Source organism: Haliotis cracherodii, unplaced genomic scaffold (assembly GCF_022045235.1).
Source record: "Haliotis cracherodii isolate W230 unplaced genomic scaffold, xgHalCrac1.p SCAF_13, whole genome shotgun sequence".
NCBI classification, from domain to species: Eukaryota; Metazoa; Mollusca; class Gastropoda; order Lepetellida; family Haliotidae; genus Haliotis; species Haliotis cracherodii.
Window position 1 is genome coordinate 27,420,638 of NW_027266268.1, and position 20,153 is coordinate 27,440,790.

The 20,153-nt window shown below is 38.9% G+C and overlaps 1 protein-coding gene across 1 annotated transcript; it reads left to right on the top strand.

Annotated features, from left to right (window-relative positions):
• Window positions 1-3,395: 3,395 nt before the first annotated feature.
• LOC139458575 (scavenger receptor cysteine-rich type 1 protein M130-like) lies at window positions 3,396-19,393 on the top strand. The gene is made up of 14 exons (XM_071240003.1): window positions 3,396-3,555; window positions 6,723-6,885; window positions 8,253-8,416; window positions 11,210-11,354; window positions 11,709-11,869; window positions 12,458-12,599; window positions 13,712-13,866; window positions 14,405-14,665; window positions 15,098-15,385; window positions 15,536-15,655; window positions 17,246-17,273; window positions 17,735-17,796; window positions 18,308-18,373; window positions 19,299-19,393. Exons 1-14 carry the CDS (start codon window positions 3,396-3,398, stop codon window positions 19,331-19,333), a joined length of 1,950 nt encoding a protein of 649 aa, XP_071096104.1. The 3' UTR covers window positions 19,334-19,393.
• The last annotated feature ends 760 nt before the right edge of the window (window positions 19,394-20,153 follow it).

The window sequence follows — 20,153 nt, forward strand, 5'->3', positions numbered from 1 at the left end:
CAAGTATATATGATACTGTGACGTTGTTGTGCTAGATGTAAATAGTATAACGTAGCTGTAGTTTCAAAAGATAATCCAGTAATAAAACACTTACAGAACAATAATCATCTTTAATGTCAATTATATCATGTATGCTATTTCTCATATCACTTTAATACATTATAATTTGTATGTGTATCATGTTTGGGAGAGGCATTCAGATAAGCAAAATTTGCTTGTTTGCCAACCCCTCCACTTTATGGAAATACATCTGTTAATATCATAAAGAACTGGAACTTGGTAACGCATGGGTAGTTGGCCGACCATAGTCTATTCTGTTGAAAGGGGCCCCGGCGAAACTCATGTCAGCCGGTTATCTATTATTGTCGCTGATACGCTGAGTGAACACAGGCTAAACTGACTATAGATTCATTTATTTTAGTGAGCGAATCTATTCAATTTGAGTATCAGTACAAGATAATCATAGACTATTGCATAGCATAGCAATATGGCAAACGCTCAAGTGAGTGAGTGAGTGATGTTTTAAGCTGCTTTTAGCAATATTCCAGTTATATCAAGGCGGGGGACACCTGAGTGAGTGAGTTGGGTTTGACGCCGCTTTTGAAATTATTCCAGTTATATCACAATGTGTCAGCTTAATGTGGAAGGAAAGCCCCAAGTGATGCAGGTCTAAGACGTTTACCTCTTCGGTGAAACCCACGAGCACGGGTATGGTGTTGACTAACCTAGAAACGTAATCGGGGCGAACCGGGATTCGAACCCACAATCATAGGTTTCTGGGGTTTCAGCAAATCGCGGCGCCTTAGACGATTGGGCCACCCATGCCCCCGAGAGCAATCTCTATCAGATCTTAGTTCTCGCTACCGCTATACAAAGGACTGAGGACATCCCATTACGGGTCACGTCAGAGCGACCTTTTCTCGAATTTTGCCGGCCAATGAAATGACTGACAAGAAATCGACATCAGCCAATCAGAAGGCAGCTTTCTCGAGCTTAACGACACTAGTTTCAAACTGGCGACTACGCTTCGAAACATATTTAAAAAACCCTGATAAGTATATTTCGTGGTTGCATGATTAGAAAACACGTTCCGACTGTCCCTTTCATGATCTGGTAAGCGAAGCTCTGATTGGTCGGATGAAAGGTCGTTCTGACGCGACCCCTAATGGGATGTCCTCAGATCTTTGTTTGGCGGTAGCGAGTACAAAGATTTGATTTTAATGAGATTGCCCCGAGGGACACCAGAAATGGGCTTTACGTATTGCACCCATGCGGGGAATCGAACCTGCGCCTTCGGCGAATAAACACACAAGTGCCTCGCTGTATTACAAACAATCTTTGGGGACAGAATTTGGTCTACTCCTGCTACAAATTTAGTTTCAAGTCAAGAAACGGAGTACAGAATCCACTGGCGCTGTTGTCTGAGATCATGCCGTTCCAGAATGGTAGCCGTAATTCTGAAAGAAGAAAAATGTCTTACAGCATCGTGCCAAAAGAGAGTAAAGTTGTTTAAATTCCTATATATTTCAAGTTATTACATCTGCATTTGCTGAGTTTTCCTGGTTCCGTTTTTCACCAATTTCCCAGACAAAAAGTTACAAGCCGGTTAAAAGAGTAATTTTGTGACTTTAAACAGTAAAACAAATGCACTCAAGACGAGAAATGTCAATATCGGGTGTTTTAGAAATAGGCAACTTGTTCCGATATCAAAATTGTCAAGATTCGTTGTAAAACGTAATGAATCTAATGAATTGCAAATTACGTACACATTACGCAAATGATTATACATCATGTCACTCATGGGCTTCCATACATTTTTTATTTTATCAAAGAGGGTCCACTTTTCGATTTAATTTTTCACATAATTATGTTTCTAAAAATTGTAACAATGTTGGTTGAATTTATAAAAGACAGGAATATGGTTATCGGTCGTGTTTAACACACATGTTCTCTGCTGGTGCGGTCGTAGTTATATAGCAGACGACGCTACACAATTTATGGTTGATGGGCATGTTAGAAGTATATTGGAAGCCAACTGCTATTATTTTCATCATTATTAATTTCATTTTTATATAAATGTGTATTTGTCAACTTACCATGAAATAATACGGCTCCGTTATCGTTGTTTTGTTCTGAATATTTTCCAAGGCACTAGCAGGATCACTACGAATTATCTCCCTTTGCGAGCTCTTCTTGATGTACGGCGACCCGTAGATGCCATATTCTCCTCATTGGTTTTTATCTTTTTTGATGCGGGAATTAACCATTTTCCCGAAGGTTGATTTTGGTAGACTTTTTTATACAAACTCAAATACATTCAATTACAAGGAAACAGTCGCAATTGTTGCAATTTTCTTGAGGTTAAATTACAGAATGACCAGACTACATCTGATTTATATCACTGAGTGATAGAGTGATTGTATTTAATTTAAAAGCGCAGAACTTTCTATCACTGTCTTTAGATAGATTTTCCGGGTACTTTAAGGGGCACGACCAACCAGGTCACACATTTTTACCACTCGATGTTTGTTACTCTCGGAAAACAGTATAGTGAACTATGTAGTAACAGCGGCGAGAAGCTTAGTAAAAAGAGAATTTACTATACTGCCTGGTGGGTTTCATGAAGATGTTGAAGATATAGTAAATATCACTTGTTTAATTAGTATAATTCACTACTTAAACCACAATGTAACCAATGAGTTGAGAACGTAAACACATACAAGACATGATTAGGAGTGTGTTTCAATCCTAAACGGTAAACACATTTGGTGTGTTCTGTCGAAACATGTTTAGGCTCTAAACACATGAAATGAGCTATCCCCTTATAGCCTAAACACCACCTAAACACAGCATCTCCAAATCTAAACATGTTTAATAAAGTGTATATGATCAGGCTATAAGTCAAATATGGATGAGATGTATGATATATACGATTCCAAAAAAGAAACGCATAGGTAAATACGTAAAAATATGTTTCGAAGCGTAGTCGCCAGTTTGAAACTAGTGTCGTAAAGCTCAAGAAAGCTGCCTTCTGATTGGCTACTGTCGATTTCTTGTCAGTCATTTCACTGGTCGGTCAAAATTCGCGAAAGGTCGTTCTGACGTGACCCGTAATGTGATGTCCTCAGATCTTTGTTTAGCATAGCGAGAACTAAGATCTGAATTTAATGAGATTGGTTTCATGCTGTATCTGTCTATAAAATGCCATGTCGCATTCGAAATGTGAAATCAGTTTTGATGAGTTTCACGACGGAATCATTATGCCACGTCTAGACGCTGCGACTCGCAATATCGCTATTGGAAGACTAGGGGCTGGTGAGTCGCAATCTTCAGTTGCATGACGTCTAAATGTAAGCCAGAGTACGATTTCTCGACTCGCAACACGCTACAACCTTATGGGTACCACAAACGACTGTCCTCGCACTGGAAGATCTCGAGTCACCACAGCAGCTCAGGATCGCTACATCCGGGTCGTCCATTTACGTGATCGTACTGTTACAACTGAGAGCACAGCGGAGGATATCGGGGCAAACAGTACGGAACAGACTGAGAGAGGTTGGACTGAGAGCCCGGAGACCCTACTTCGGGAACGTGTTACGACGTCAGCATCGCGTCCAACGTCTCCGCTGGTGCAATAACATGTCAGTCGCTATATAAGTGCAATAATCTTGGACGCGACGTTAAACCCCATTTCACCTCACCAATAACATGTCGGCCTGGAACTTACGAAACTGGAGGCGCATATGTTCAGCGATGAATCTAGGTTTCTTCTTCAAAGACGGAATGGACGAAACAGAGTTTACAGATGGGTCCATTAACGTTATGCTCCTAACTGTGAACGTCCTGTGGACAGATTCGGTGGAGGAAGTGTCATGATGTGGGCGGCGATATCCTTCACCAACCGTACTAATCCTATCCATGTCCAAGGAAACCTGACGGCTGTGCGCTATAGGGACAATAATTTTCAGCAACACCTTCTCCCAGTCATTGACGTCCAACAAGAATAGTATATATTAGATTAGATGTGCAAATCAGATTCATAGGGGCTTTGCATAACACATACACCACCAGGGCTTACAACGAACTTATAATACAATATTAACATATACATGTACAAATAAACCAAGCTAATGCTGACTAGGAAAGTTGACACTCGTGACGACAAAAGTCTCCGTAGCACAGATGGTACCGTGGCGAACTAGTGTGACGGGTACGTGTTCCCATCGAGGATTAAACTTCTTTGTGTTCATCAATATGTTGTTGCTATACAGTAAACTACGTTTATAACGAACACGCTTATAACCAACTGTCGGATATAACGAACTCTTTCTTGGTGCCGTCCATTTTCTGTATAGATGTTGTACATATGCTTATAACGAACTACGGTTATACCGAATTAAAATTAGGGGTCCTTTAGGGTTCGTTATAACCACAATTTACTGTTTGCAATTGCTTGATTGTTTAACGTCTCACTCAGCAATATTCCAGCTACATGTTTAAGATTAAGTCCTCTTTTTACGACAAGCATAAACCGAAATCCCCTCTGACACTCTAGTACATGCGTGACTATGAACACTTACCGTAAGACTGAATAATCTACCATCTACATCTTATGACAGGAAGCCCGAAAGGTCGATGGTTCGATCCCCGGCCGCGACATGCCAATACACGTTAAAAGAAGGTACTTGGTGTAATTCTGCCTGGCCCTCGGCAATAAGGGGATAAAACAAGGACAAGTCGACTTGGATTCAGTACATTAGTCCTGTGTCTGAGTTGGGTAATCATGCAGCATGGCATATCAGTCGAATAGGAGAAGCACACACGCACGCACGCACGCACGCATGCACACACACGCACACACGCACACACACATACGTTCTTATATAAGTGCAGTAATCGTGAGTGGGCGTTTACTCGTCTCTGACAGAAACCATATTTGGTGGAGCTGTAGAGTAGCGTTTGTCAAAACGATTATTCTAACATATTTTAACAAAGGGTGTATTTGTAAATATGTTTCCTGAGAAGTGCACTTATGTGAGTGAGTGAGTTGGGTTTAACGCCGCTTTTAACAGTGTTCCAGTTATATCACGGCGTGTCAGCTTCATGTGGGAGGAAAGCCCGAAGTGATGCAGGTCTCAGACGTTTACCACCTCGGTGAAACCCACGAGCACGGGTATGGTGCTGACAAACCTAGAAATACAATCGGAGTGAACCGGGATTCGAACCCACAATCATAGGTTTCTGGCGTGCCCAAGGGACGCAACGAATCGCGGCGGCACTTATGTAGGAGAAAAAGAAGCTTGATAAACATACACAGGAAGTTAGAGAGAAGTCATCACATAAAACAGTTAAAACTTCTAAATCTGTAAAATTCAAACAGCGGGAGAATGTAAAAAAATAATTTGATTCTTCAAACGAGAGTAAATTCCTAAATGTCATTCCTAAAGACATATAAAAAGTCAACGCAAGAGAATAACCAATCTCGACTATCAACCGAAACAGATTAAATTCACCGTAACAGTCAAAATAGCAGCGAAAATTATAATGAATGGATTGCCGTGAATATTAGAGATGACACTGTAAAGCATAAAACCAACAACAAAAAAAGACTGTAGGCCTCGATGGATTACCAGTCAGAATCTCATTGCATAATGTCAACGCATAGTAAGCTATTGCTTTGCAGTTTTTGTATTACCCTCTCAGAGGAATGAGGGACAGACACGACAATTGTAAGTTGTTATCATATAAAAACATGTCTCTTTATTCATTACCTTAGAAGGTATATGGACGGGAATAAGAACATAGTTAGAGCATACTGACTTTGGAGGATAATGACATTGAGATCCCACAGACATTGTATCGGTCATTTATACGTCTGTAATGTTGTAATTAACAGAAAGCTCATGATTGTTTTTGTTTTGTTGATATCAAAAATCGCCTTTGACACAGTCGATCGAAACTGTTGCACAAATTGATGTCTCAGGTAAAATGGCACAATTTGCTGAAAGCTTATACCAAGACGTTACGTGTTCCATTGGACTAAATGATGTAATAACTGGTTCGTTTTATGCTTGTAAGGGTGTTAAGCAGAGATGACAACTGTGACCAACTTTGTCTCTGTCTTTTCTCCTTGGCTGCTGGTCATGGGATACGAAGTTTTAAAATGTTTAACATGTTAATTATTGGGATCGTTTGTTAAATTATTGATGATTCTTACCCTCCATTGTAGAAACCAGCAGAAATACAACGTTGTCTGATATTTGTATATATTGTATAGATAATAACATCCATATATTTATTGTTGAATAATACTAATACATGAGTGCATTTGTTTAGTCCAACGTAAATTGTATAATGATTTGTTGTGTTGTCCTTTTCTGTAACACAGGCCCAATAAAATTGAAAATTTATTTCACGAAGTGATCACTCAAGTTAACAATCTTTCTTAATTTAGGGGCGGTCGGGTAGCCTAGTGGTTAAAGCGTTCGCTCGTCACGCCGAACACCCGGGTTCGATTCCAGACATGGGTACAATGTGTGAAGCCCATTTCTGGTGTCCCCTGCCATGATATTGCTGGAATATTGCTAAAAGCGGACTAAAACCGTACTCACTCACTCACTCTTTCTTAATTTAATCAACTTCCTTTTTACTATATTACGTTCGTTGGTTAATTCATTAACTGCATGTCTTTGTGTGCACATAACCTGTTTTGCTTTTATCAGATGCAGGTACTCTTCTGCGTCTGATTGGCAGTACAAATACCACCGCAGCATGGGGAAGACTGGAGGTTTACCATAACGGATCATGGGGGACCGTGTGTGATGACTACTTCGACAGCAACGTTAATGGTGCCAAGGTAGCCTGTCACACGTTAGGCTATGCAAAGTGAGTTACATTATTATTATGGTCTGCAAGATCGTTTTTATTGGTAGGTGAAGTAAGATGTAATGGTTTAACGTCCTTTTTAAGGATTTTTGCACTTAAATAGCGTCATCTGTGTCTTCCATCGATACACTTTCTGAAGCATATTAACTTTCTGAAGCATCTTGACATTATCTTGAACAAAAGGCCTTTAATACAGACATAGATACTTCATCTGATTTTATTACATTATCATCTCTGATAACTTAACAGAAGTTAACAGAAGCGTTGAAAGAAGTTCTTCAAATAGAAACACAAACTTGTAAAAACATGTGTGGATACTATGTAAATCCGCGTGCTTTTTGGTTCTGGTTTGCTGTTTTACGCCGCAATATTCCAGCTACTTGACGGCGGTCTGTAAATAATCGAGTCTGGACCAAACAATCCAGTGTTTGATATCATGAACATCGATCCACGCAATTGGGATACGATGACATGCTTCAACCAAGTCACCGAGCATGACCACCCGATCCCGTTAGTCACTTCGGGCATCTAACGTTTGAGGCCTGACTAGTGACCCAAAACCCAGAACATGTCCCCATCATATGTAAAATTTAATCAAAAGAAGCAAACAATTCATATTTACATTTTGGCGTAATTTGCATTACAGCTTTTGTGTTTTTCAATAACCGAAAGGTTTTGTTCTTCATTTTATTTCGAACTATCATTTACGGGATGATCATAACATAATATGCATACATGATATTCTCACAAAATATCATAAACGGGAACCACTGTGTACTATTATTCATCTGATGACCTCAAGATTCAGTCGCTGATCACATGACGAACGTTTCTGCCCAACCAGAACTATATTGACCCGTTTCCAATTCAGTATTAAATGCACAAACAAGCAGACAATGGGTCTCTGCCCAACCAGAAACTTTACCGTTTAAAATTCAATATTTGTACTTGTTCTTTTTTTAAAACATAAGTATCTGATCAGATTCTACAGACTGACATTGTACTGAGATATTTATTTTGTACTCATCAATAACTCAAACATGGTTGAAACATACTTTTTACCAACCTCCTTGACCTCCTTGTTAGAAATGCCACGGCATACAATCGTTCCGGGCGCGATATTTCTGTTCATAAAAAAATTTATTTTTGCAGTGAGAATAGTAAAAACGAACATACGCACAGCTTGTGAGAACATCATTTGTGCTGGAAAATACAAAATGTGTAGCGATGTTCAAACCCCATAAACGTGAAATTACAGTCGCTATTCATTAAACCTATAATATATACATCAGTTGTGCGTGTGATTAATCTTCAAGAATGTCTTTTCAATTTTAATCATTTGTAAAACAACAAGTGCATGTTTGTAGATCAGGAGCAAGGCCACTGACGAACGTTGCAGATGGAACGGGTCCTATTCACTTGGATGACGTGATCTGTACTGGGCAGGAATGGGACATAGACGATTGCAAGCACCTGCCATGGGGGGAGGACAATTGTGGTCACCATGAAGATGTTGGCGTCGTTTGCTCTTGTGAGTACACATGCAGTGCTTTACAATTCGACGCTGTAGTCTTAGTGACTTGTTATAACTGATCTCACTGATCAATAATGAATGAACGTCCGTATCAAAGCATGTCAGGTGCAATTGCTTGTGTCAGGGCTGACATTGATTTATTGTTTTCACCTGACTCCATGCTTCAAAACAGCGGTTTAGCAGTGTGTGAAATAAGTAAACTGAAGACGTTTTGGTGGCTCGTGCCCAGTGTAAACGTTTCAAATACAGCCCCGTATAGCATTTTGTAAACAGATCCGGTCCGGGTAGTTTTGGTCACTGGAAAAGGTGCGTCGGTGGCACTTTGCAACTGTACACTGCTGCCATAGACAAAAGTTATACCGATACACACCAATAGAGCACCGGCGATGCATCGACAGAAATAGTGTGCTTCCCTTTCTAAACTCCTCTTGTTATTTACACAGTTTACAATGTATTTAGTTTTTGTTAAGTCCGCCATTGCCACCTTAGGTCTATCGCATGGCTCAAGAACAAATGCATGAACGTCTAATGCATAAAACATACCCTGTCAAGTTTTCTTGTTTTACGAACTTATAATATACCATATACCATATACCATATACAAATATACTATATAATATAATCAAATTCACAGACATCAAAATTACTTATCTCATAATATTTCCTTCCAGTCACCATCCCTCTGAGGCTACTTGGTACCCGCCCAACAACTGGTATACTTCAAGCACATCATGACAAACAGTGGGAGTATGTGTGTTATACCGACAACACCTATGCTGATAGGATTGGCTCGGTTGCGTGCAGGATGCTGGGTTTTCAGGCGTAAGATGGTCAAACACTTTTTTGTCTTTTTAACTGGATATTCGGTCATTTGTATACATAAACTTAAGACCAACGAAAACGTTTCAGTAACTGCTCAAATGATTTTTTAAAAACTTTCTCAAATGTTGGCGATTGTGTTAAGATTAGATAAAAAGTCAAAGATCCTATTATCTGTTTTTGATAAATTTAGCATTTTAGGATAAATATATGTTTTTCTCAGGTGCATATATCCTATTGAGGTGGACGATCTTGATCTATAAAGATTCATATCTAACATTCTTGATTCTTTGAATTAAATATCCCATTGTTGCCAATATGAGTTTTTTTTCATATTCCTGGTAAGGTATTATGACCCGTTCTGTTCTGCAGATTTTCCCCTACTCGATCTACTATCTGAACGGTGTTTACAGTGTTCTGTCAAATTGTATTGTGTTACATTTAACATATTATTCATCCTTTTTGGATTGTTTTGAATGTTTTGAATGACTGATGAAAATTAACAGTATTTACGGCATCATTTCGGACTAGTACAAGCAGACACAGACAGAAAGACACACACACACACACACGCACGCACACACACACACACACACACACACACACACACACACACACACACACACACACACACACACACACACACACACGTACACACACACAGATACACACACACACACACACACACACACACACACACACATGCATGCATGCACGTCGCTATATAAGTGCAACAATCTTGAACGCGACGTTTAACCTCAATTCACCTCACCTCTTGCAATGTTTGTAAGATGTGCACAGTCCCGGTGGCGCTGTTCGGATGCAAGCTTGCATGACTATACTTTTCGAGGTTGTTGACTTTAGTTTGAGATTGAAAATAATTTATTTTGCTTTCCGCACTTTGTTCACATTGATCTTCGTTAGAGATTTTTTAGCAAATTATTGTCTGGTCATTCTACCTTTCAGCAAACATCCGTTTTTCATCAAGTATGATTCATGTTGAAGTACACGGTGTTCAAATCTTTTCTTTCTCACCTACCATCATTTGTTTATACTGGACAATAACATAACATTAGTTAGTGTGTCTTTAGTTGCCGTATATGTTGTCATATTAGGTTATTTTTCTGACACCATAACGAATTTATTATGTCGAAAAGTTTACACTTACTTGTAGATTTATATAACAAAATGAAACCTTGACACTTACAACTGGCATTAATTATAGTCCAGTGCATATGCTTCCAATACAACGCTTTCATGTAAACACAAACATTAACATCATAATATATTTTTAGCTTCTATACTATTTCTTCTGTGCATTACAGAGAAGGGTCCTTGGTACAAAGGATTTATTCAAGACGGGCATGTGTGCGATGTAATGGTACTGGGGGCGAAATCAATGCTTGCACGAAGGCACCTGATGGCAATAGCTATATACGTGTCACATGTCTTGAAGGTATTGAACATATTGTCGTTGTCTTTGATGTGACTATTGCTATTTACCGTGCTCTTTATAGTGGATATACGGTGAACTCCAGACTCCTTCCTGAGGTTTGTGATATCAGATAACGAATAGTAGAGTACATAGTACGGAATATATATGTTAAGGAAAACGTCAACTGGAGTTTTACCCAAACATTCCACTAATATGAATGATATGGTAAAATCATGGTGCCATCATACTGCTTCATGACTTGGTAATGCTGCTTTATGTTTTGAATTGAAGATTAGATAATATAATTATCTGTGCACATTTATAACAATAGAGGTGACAACGCAACGTCTGTACAAAATACTTATAAAATTTATATAAACTTTCGATATTTATTGTTGATAATGTGATATGTCTCTGCATGACTTCCTTTCTCATTACAAAAGGCTTACTTCACCAGGGAACAAAATGTCTAAAATGATACATTATTCTAAGCAATACCTGTCATTGAAGATCATTAATGATCCCATTTGTTCCAGATTTTAGCCTCCGTTTAGTTACAACTATCACCCCTGGAGCCAAGTACCTGTCCGTTTTACACAGCAACAAATGGGGCTATGTGTGTGGTGACTCGTTTTCGGTCGTCGAGGCTCGGGTAGCATGCAAGAAACTTGGATTACCATGGTAATAATGTCCTGATGGTTTCGGTGTTATCTACATTCTACATCTGTATGGGAAAGAATCATGACAATGTCATGTCCAGAAAATTTAACGTACAAGTCAATACCCCTTAAAATAAAAGAATGATTTTGAAGAATATCTAATTAATCACATAAATTCGGATTGTACCTTTCCGATTAAATTCTTCCGGATAACCACATTGCTTGGGGCACAGAATAGTGTCTTTTTTAATAATAAAGACATTATCCAAAAGTAATTATTCAAAATGTGTGAATTCCACACTGGAGGGATCAAACCAACGCGGTTTCAGTGTTTAACTGCTTTGAATTCTAATTGGCAGCATTATCTACATTGTAGGACCGGTGCCTACAATACTGCCATACAACGTGGATCCGAGATGTTTATATGGCTACAGAACATAACATGTACAGGAAATGAAGAGTCACTGGAGTTTTGTGCCAACTCTGGCTGGGGAGAGGAGTCATGTGCAACATTCACAGGACTTGTTTGTACTGAAGGTAACATTGGTGCAGTTAGGTGGGATGTATGCTGAAAGGGTTTTTCTATTATAAAATGTCGATATTCTTCGAGCTGTGATCACTGGAAAATTGGGGATGCTTGAAGGTTCTCTTTACAATTACACTAAACTACCGTTATAACGAACTCAAAGGGACCCCTAATTTTGGTTCGTTATAACCGTAGTTCGTTATAAGCATATCTACAGCATATAAACAACAAATGGCCGGGACTAAAAAATAAGTTCGTTATATCGGTCAGTTCGTTATAAACGTATTCGTTATAACCGTAGTTTACTTTATTGCTAAAGGGATCCTATGTTGACATGTCACAAATTTGCTAGGACTGAAGCTTGGGCAAAGGCAAAGAGCTGCTTTCTTGACTGCATTGATGGTCAGTCATACATTGGTTCTGCTGTATGTTATGCATGGTCGTTTTAATCTGCTGAAAGAAACTGAAAACATGATTAAATGACTGGTTAGTGTGGGTAATTTCAATTCCAACCGATAACGTGATGAATACAAAACCACATCAAAGTTTAAACTATTGTAACTCGTTTCTTATAAAACGTATTTTAATACATTCAACAGCTCGAATGATTCTATCCTCGCCTGCAAACGACACAGAAGAGATATTAGAAGTTGCTTACAACAGTACATGGGGTGGTGTGTGTGCCGATACGTTTGACGACATGGCTGCCAAAGTGGCTTGTAGAATGACTGGACAGCCTATGTAAGTGCTGACAGTAATGTGCACACTTATCTTGTTATGCTTTACACAAAAGAAAAAGAGGAACCAGTTCGATCTGCCTTACAATTTCCTTTAAGAACTGAAATGTCTCTTAGTATCAAAACTGTGTCTCCATTCTGTTATGACAATTACCTTTGACCCATTCGCCATGATTTGTTTTGGAAGTAACAATCTCCATCTTTTAATCACCAAGCAGAGATTCGCGGTTATCTCGATGTGAACAACCGGTCAAAATGGCCCTCTGAACGAGAGTTTATCATAGATCTCATTTAAACATTGCGGTCCTCGATACATTTAATTGAATCGGAAGAAGCCTGTTTACCTTAAAGTCGAGAATGCTTTCCTGAGTATGAAGGTTAGGAAGTCCTTATGCTCCAGGCATTCCCTGGTGTATACACAATTGGTGATATCGCCGGTTGCTTCAATCACGAAGTATCAATGTATTTTATATCCCCGTTAGTTCCAGCTTAAAACATACAGTCCTCCCTGTTTAAAATGCCACATTTTGTCCAGCGGAATATATGGCATTACAACAAGGTTAGCATTAAAACCAAGGATGATTGATTATCCATTTCCAACGTAATATTTGTTAGAAAATGAAACAATGGCGATTGAAGACGTTATTACAGAAAAGAATTATATCATTAACATCCAACTAGTTTGTTTGTTATTTTAAGAAAAATAATGATTATCTGTTTGAAGATTCGCTGTAAAACAACTGAGATATGCTCAGATATAAGTGAAATTAGTTTGTTGAATTAGAAAAAGGAATTATCTCCAAAAGATTAACTGCAACTGCCATTTTTATGTAACAAGATGAATAGAAAATGGCTTTATAACCAGGGTGGCATTCTAACCAGGGAATGTTGCACAGCAGAAACCCATTCTGTGAAAAGTGGCATTATAACCATGGTGGCATTACAGGACATTTGTGAGTTACATCCGTACCTGCGTGGAATGAAAATCTCCACAAATACGGAGTTACATGATTTTTAACTGGTATTCGGGGAGTATATAATGGTATTCATACGAAAAATAATTTGTATCCAAGTTTGTTTCAGGTTAACGCATATATACACACATTGATTCTCCAGTGAGCATGCACGTGTGGGGACACCTCAGAGAGATGTAGACATTGTGTTGAGAGTGCAGTCTTGCCTTGGCAATGAAACCAGTCTTGGTCAGTGTGAACATGATGGATGGGGTCAGAACGGAAACTGCACCACTGGAGCCAGTGTCCGCTGTTCATGTAAGAATGTGTCATGTTAATCTTTTCTCATGTTTAATAAATTGCCATTTACCACAATCCAATAAACATCGCATATAGTTCTGATATCTTTTGTATTACATATATTTAATGATAACAATGATAGCTCAACCATCTCATACATATGCATAGGTTATTGGCAAAATTAATTTTTTCAGACCTATTTCTCTTGTTTTTTTTCATGTAATATATAAATATTCCTAACTATTTGTTGTTGCTAAAGTTGGTAACCTATCTATATTTGTATCGTGCAGTGTGTTATGTGTATTCATTGCATCGCAATCAATCGCTATCTCTAAATATATATTCTAATTTAATACTAAAAGCTACAATTGGTAAACTTACCACTTCAGATGTTTAGACATTGTCAAATGAATATATGGACATATGAACCCCCCTTTTTAATGAAACACTACACAACTAAATGATATCGGGTTGGGTGGACAGCAATGTTAAATAACCAAGTGTCTCTTAAAATAATTTTTAACTAATAATTATTGTTAGGAAACTTGTTTGGCAGTTGCTGCTGAAACACACCTGGAGCCATCAAAGAAAACCTTGGATGTCCACCTGGGCGATCAGCTAGATATCAAGTGTGTCGTAGACAACGCCCATCCTCGGGTTGATAACTTCACCTGGTATTTTAAAGGGATGGAAGTTGGAAATGGGGACACATTTGCCCTAAGTGCCCAACGAGGAAATCAAGGAGAACTTAAGTGTGTCGCAGACAACGGATTCCGTCCGATAGCAGGAGCATCATCCACCTTAGTCAACATTCTTTGTGAGTTTACCCTTTTTTTTGGTTGAGGAAATTGTCATGGTCAAGGTCAGAAACAATCATTGGTATTGCAGCTCCTCGTAATGTCATCACAAATGCAAATGCTCAAGCATAGACCTGCCTACTCGGTTTGATCTTTGATATGACATTATTCAAGAAGGGAGATTGTATGACGCTTCATGTGGTTTTATCAATACATTGTGTTATTGTCAAACAAGAAGTTAATGTGTTATGAGTACAATATGCAAAGTACGTGTACATAGTATGTGTCACCCATCACGATATTGCTGAATGTAGCGAAAATCTGCTCACGCAATCGTTGGACACACCCGTATGCATAACTAATGTCAACGGTAACATTCATTCATATATATGATTATAGAATTGTCTGTATAGTTACGAAGGAATGTAGTATAAGCTCACCATGTATTCCAGACCCTCCAGATGTCTCCTGTGAAGAAGAACACACAGTGACAGAGGGGGGCAGGGTGTTCATCAACTGTTCAGCGGACAGTAACCCTCAGCCCTTGAACCTGACCTGGACGAAGGCCACAGAGAGTTTTCAGGCAGATGTTGATGGTGGCATGGTCCTTCTGTCTCTCGACAACGTTGACCTCGACGCTACCGGCACCTACGTGCTTACAGTCATCAACTCGATGAAGGATTATCGAGGAGTCGTTAGATATGGTTCCAGTTCGACTTCCGTCTACATCGCTGTCAAAGGTAAAGTTCACAAACAAATAGCACGGCGCATATCTTCAGATGTATATATGTATAATATAATGTATGTTTGATAATCCGCAAATAATGATACGTTGTGGCTCAGTACTATTTCGCTCTCTGGTGATTCACAGTATTTCTTTTGTCTTTCAGCTTTCCCCAGTCGTGTGTTCATGAATGCTACAATCGTCGTATCATTTGTCGCTGTCGTTGTAGTCTCAGCTCTTGTTGTTACGATTGTGTGTCTAGCCAAACGAGGTATTCATAAGCCAAGTATGTAATCTTAAATGCTCACAGCCCAGTTCAATGTAGGACAGTACATGATTGCCCTTTTCGCGAACACCTGTGTCATCACTGATTTTTAGTTATCCATTTATCTAATTGTCACCACCATTTTGCCTTTTATCCCAAAGGAATCTGTTTCAGCAGAAAATCGAGATGTTGACCTTTCATATTTCCAATATGCCTAACATCCAGCAAATATCTTAAGTCTCATAAATTCAATCATGCACTTGTCAATACTTATTCATGAAGATGTTTCCTCGACTTTAAGGTCGTGATTCACCATTTGCACATGCATGTTCATGAACAACATACAATTTGAATGTTTGCATACTTGTCGGGAGCATGATACTCGCACACGTGTTTTTTAATGTGAACAGCACACAATGATTGCTAACCTATCAGGTGCTCATGAGAACACTTTTGTTTAACCATAAAGCGTGGGCATGCTGCAAACAGGAATGTCGCAAAAGGAAGTTGCCAGACGTTTTAATGTTCTCGAAACACAATATTATTTCTTTGGAGACATTATCTACAGTTACCGTTCACAGATAAGCCCAAGTTTAATCAGCACAGCTCCAGAGGTCATACAAGGGTAAACAGGCGTCAAGGAGAACGTTTTAGTGACGATTGCGTTACTGAATACTGTCAGGTTTGGGGGTGGAAGTGTAATTGTATGATATTGGGTGGCATCAACTCATGGGAGAATTTGAATGGCGTACACAACTGAGACGACATCGTTTGAGATCATGTTCTACCATTTGTGCAAATGCAGGAACGTCACGTCACGTCGCAGCAGGATAATGCCCGCCCACAACATAACATTGCTTTACTGCCATGGACGGCTCTTTCTCCAGACCTCTTACCCATAGAACATGCCTGGGGTGAGATGGATCGAGTCCTACGATAGGACCAGAACCTGATACGTCGTGTCAGCTTAGTGTGGGAGGAAAGGGCAAAGTGATGAAGGTCTCAGACGTTTACCAGTTTGGTAAAACCGACGAGCACGGGTTTGATGCTGACAAACCTAGAAACGTAATCGGGGTCAACCGGAATTTGAATCCACAATCATGACGTGGCCAAGGGATGCAACTCTGTAGAAGAGAATTATGGCGCTTAGATATGTTGGTGGTGTCAGGTACAACATGATTTAGTGAAGTGTAAATGATTCATGTTTCTTGTGGGAAGCCTTTGGGGCATCCAGGAAAAGGTGGGGATGGGTCTCCTTCTCATTTTCCACCTATGTTTTGGAGGGGCGGTCGGGTAGCCTAGTGGTTAAAGCGTTCGCTAGTCACGCCGAAGACTCGGGTTCGATTCCGGTAGTATTGCTAAAAGCGGCGTTAAACCACACTCACTCACTCACTCACGCACTCACTATGTTTTGGAAGAATTAGGTAGGGTAGTTTATTCGACCAAGGCCTTCAGAGTAACTTTATGTTCTTGTTAAAGTTTTAAGCAACATGTTATCATCGTGTCTGGTAAATGAGATAAACGTACAAATGTGGTTTATGATGGTTTATGAATATGTTCATGACTGTTTCACGTTTTGGATAACATATCGAATGTTGTTGTATTTTTCAGCCTCCAGATATGAAGCAACTACTGAAAGGTACAGTAGCTAAAAAGTGAAATGATCATTTGGCTTTCAATGTTGAATGACTCTATCTCCAGTTACTGCAAACATACACATCCTTAAGCAATACGTAAGTGATCAAGTTCGAAACAAGCATCATTTATAGGGAAAAAACTTCCGGCCACTGGTATAGGTACAAGGATGACACGTTCCATACGTTATTAATGGATAAGTTTGTTAATGGAGTTAATGACCTTGTTTGATGTATGTACATGGTGCCTGTACCGCCAGATTTTAATACACTGTACTGTAATACTGTTTCAATACACGATTAAGTGATCTTATCTTATGAAGTTTCTGAAACGCCATCGGGGAAAATGTGTTACATATTTATGGTCAGTCATATATAGTTTGTATATATTTGAAGGCATACATGAATGGAGCAGGATATGGATCACGTTTCCTTCTTGTTCTATGTTAAAACTTATATATTTCAGGTCGGTTCATTTCCAAAGCACCCCTAATGTATACATCGAAGAACAGGGGACTTCTGGCGCCGGTAATAGTGTTATGTGTAACATAAACTATAAGTATGGTCACTCGAAATAATTGTTGTGGGCGAGAGAGTGAGTTTGGTTTAACCATATCAGTGACTGTAAATCTTGAAATTAACGTGACTGCTGAACCTTAGGAAAACATGCGACTAAATATCAATGCTACCTCCCTTCCAACCCTAGAAGATTTGTATTTATTTAATAGAACCTTAATCCTATCAAACAGTAAAGAGAATTTCTTAGCGTTACGTAGAGTAGTTCCGTATAAGACTCAGGATGTCCATTACGTAATGTTTCGTTCATGTTTGAATTACTAATGTACTTGTTTTTTAAGTTCCGCTATCCCGAGTGTGTTCCGTATTTCATTCAATATTGTTTACATTGACAAGTTAGGGTTTGAATGGCTTGATCAAATGTGCTTGGTCGATTATTTACATATTGTGAAGAGTTCACAAGAAAACTGACATGTGAAAAATATGTAGAAATACAACATCTGATGTTTTTTGTCTTTAATAGGAAATTGTCAAGCAGATGGGGAAGAGTACTACACTCAGCTGGATTATCAGACACGGGACCTTGGTGGTAAATAGATACGAATTTCAGTTCTTAGCTATCTTAAAAAAGCAGCCCCTTGTAAGGGGTCTGCTTATCGTGTTTGCTCTATTTTGAGCTCCGCTGCCGCCGCTGCAAATGTTTTTTTCAACCACGTGAGTTTAGCAGGTAGTAGAGACTACAACTGACATACCTCCTATACCTCAAATATATCCAAGGGGATATTTTCTGACATTTGAGTGGATGACATTAAAGGTCAAGTTCACTCGGTATGAACTAGGTATTGTGTACACAATAACTTGGATATTTATAAATGGAATTTGATGAACCTTAGTATACATGATTTGTTAGGCGGGAGTGTTTTGGATGAACGCTACAAGAGGTCAAATTATGAAACATTGTTTACATTTCACGAAAATTCGTATTAATTCCTAAAGAATCTAAGCCTTTCCCAATCCCTTATGATAGAATATCAATAATCAACTCAATACCAGTCATGGTTGTGGCTTATTTGATTGCATGTTCCATATTTGTAGCATGTCATCGTATCCAAATTTCATGAGTCGATGCTCGTGATGTCAATGATGGCAAGTATATACTTGCAGGAAATATTGTTAGCTTGACTAGGGGTGGAATAAGTAATGTTCTCGTATGTTATTGGATGACGTTGAAGGTCAAGGTCAGCCTGCGTGAATTAGACTTCCTATGAAGAGTGTGTACATATGATCTTGAGCATTTATAGTTGGAATTTGTATCTCTGGGCAGTTCATGGCTGACATTGAAACCAACCCGTTAGGGATGCCATTGCTATAAAACCGGAACATTCTTATTAAGGTAGCTATCAAAGTTGTATTGCATTAAACATGTGTGAAGTTAACTGTCACCTGTCACCTGACTAATATAGATAATTAGGTAAGCTAGTTATATGAACTCATGTTTAACATTTGTATTTCAGAGGAAAATATATACGAGAACACAATGACAAAATAAGAATTCGTGTTTGGCTGAATCTGTGCTCCAGATGTTTAACAGCTTGGAGGGAGTTTGAGTGAGACCCGCAACACTATGGTCGTATTTGTCAACTATGCTATGGAATACACACTGTATTTGGGTCAACGAGTATAACTGACCAACATTATATCATGCTGTGGATTACAGCCCATACGCATTAGCTCTAATGCAGTTGAATACACATTATGCTTAGCTGTTTCACCGAGTGTAAGCCTAAATCACAAAGATATTTTTTTATAGATGTTGATTAGTAAAAGAATACTTAATACATTATCATATGTATACATGTACGTTATGCATATATATGTAGTTGACCCGTGAAGATCCGGGGTAGAATAGGTGTTCAGCAACCCATGCTTGCCGTAACAGGCGACTATGCTTGTCGTAAAAGGCGATCGGGTGGTCAGGTTCGCTGACTTGGTTGATGCAAGTCATCGATCCCAATTGCGTGGATCGATGTTCATGATGTCAATCACTAGATTGTCTCGTCCAGACTCGATTATTTATAGACCGCCGTCATATTGCTGGAATATTGCTGAGTGCGGCGTAAAACAACAAACCAACCAACCCACCAACATGTACATGTAGTATGCATTTGTGATATTGATATATTGTTATTATTATTGTTATAAACTCAAGTAATATCTCGACAGCTACTGTCACTGTATGTATTTCTCGAAACACTGTTTCTAATTGAGTGTATTAAATATGGTATGTTTAGCACGTTCAACATGGATGTCTACTGACGTTCATCTGACTGTCTATGTAACTATTTGTTTTGTTTGTTTTTTAAAAAACT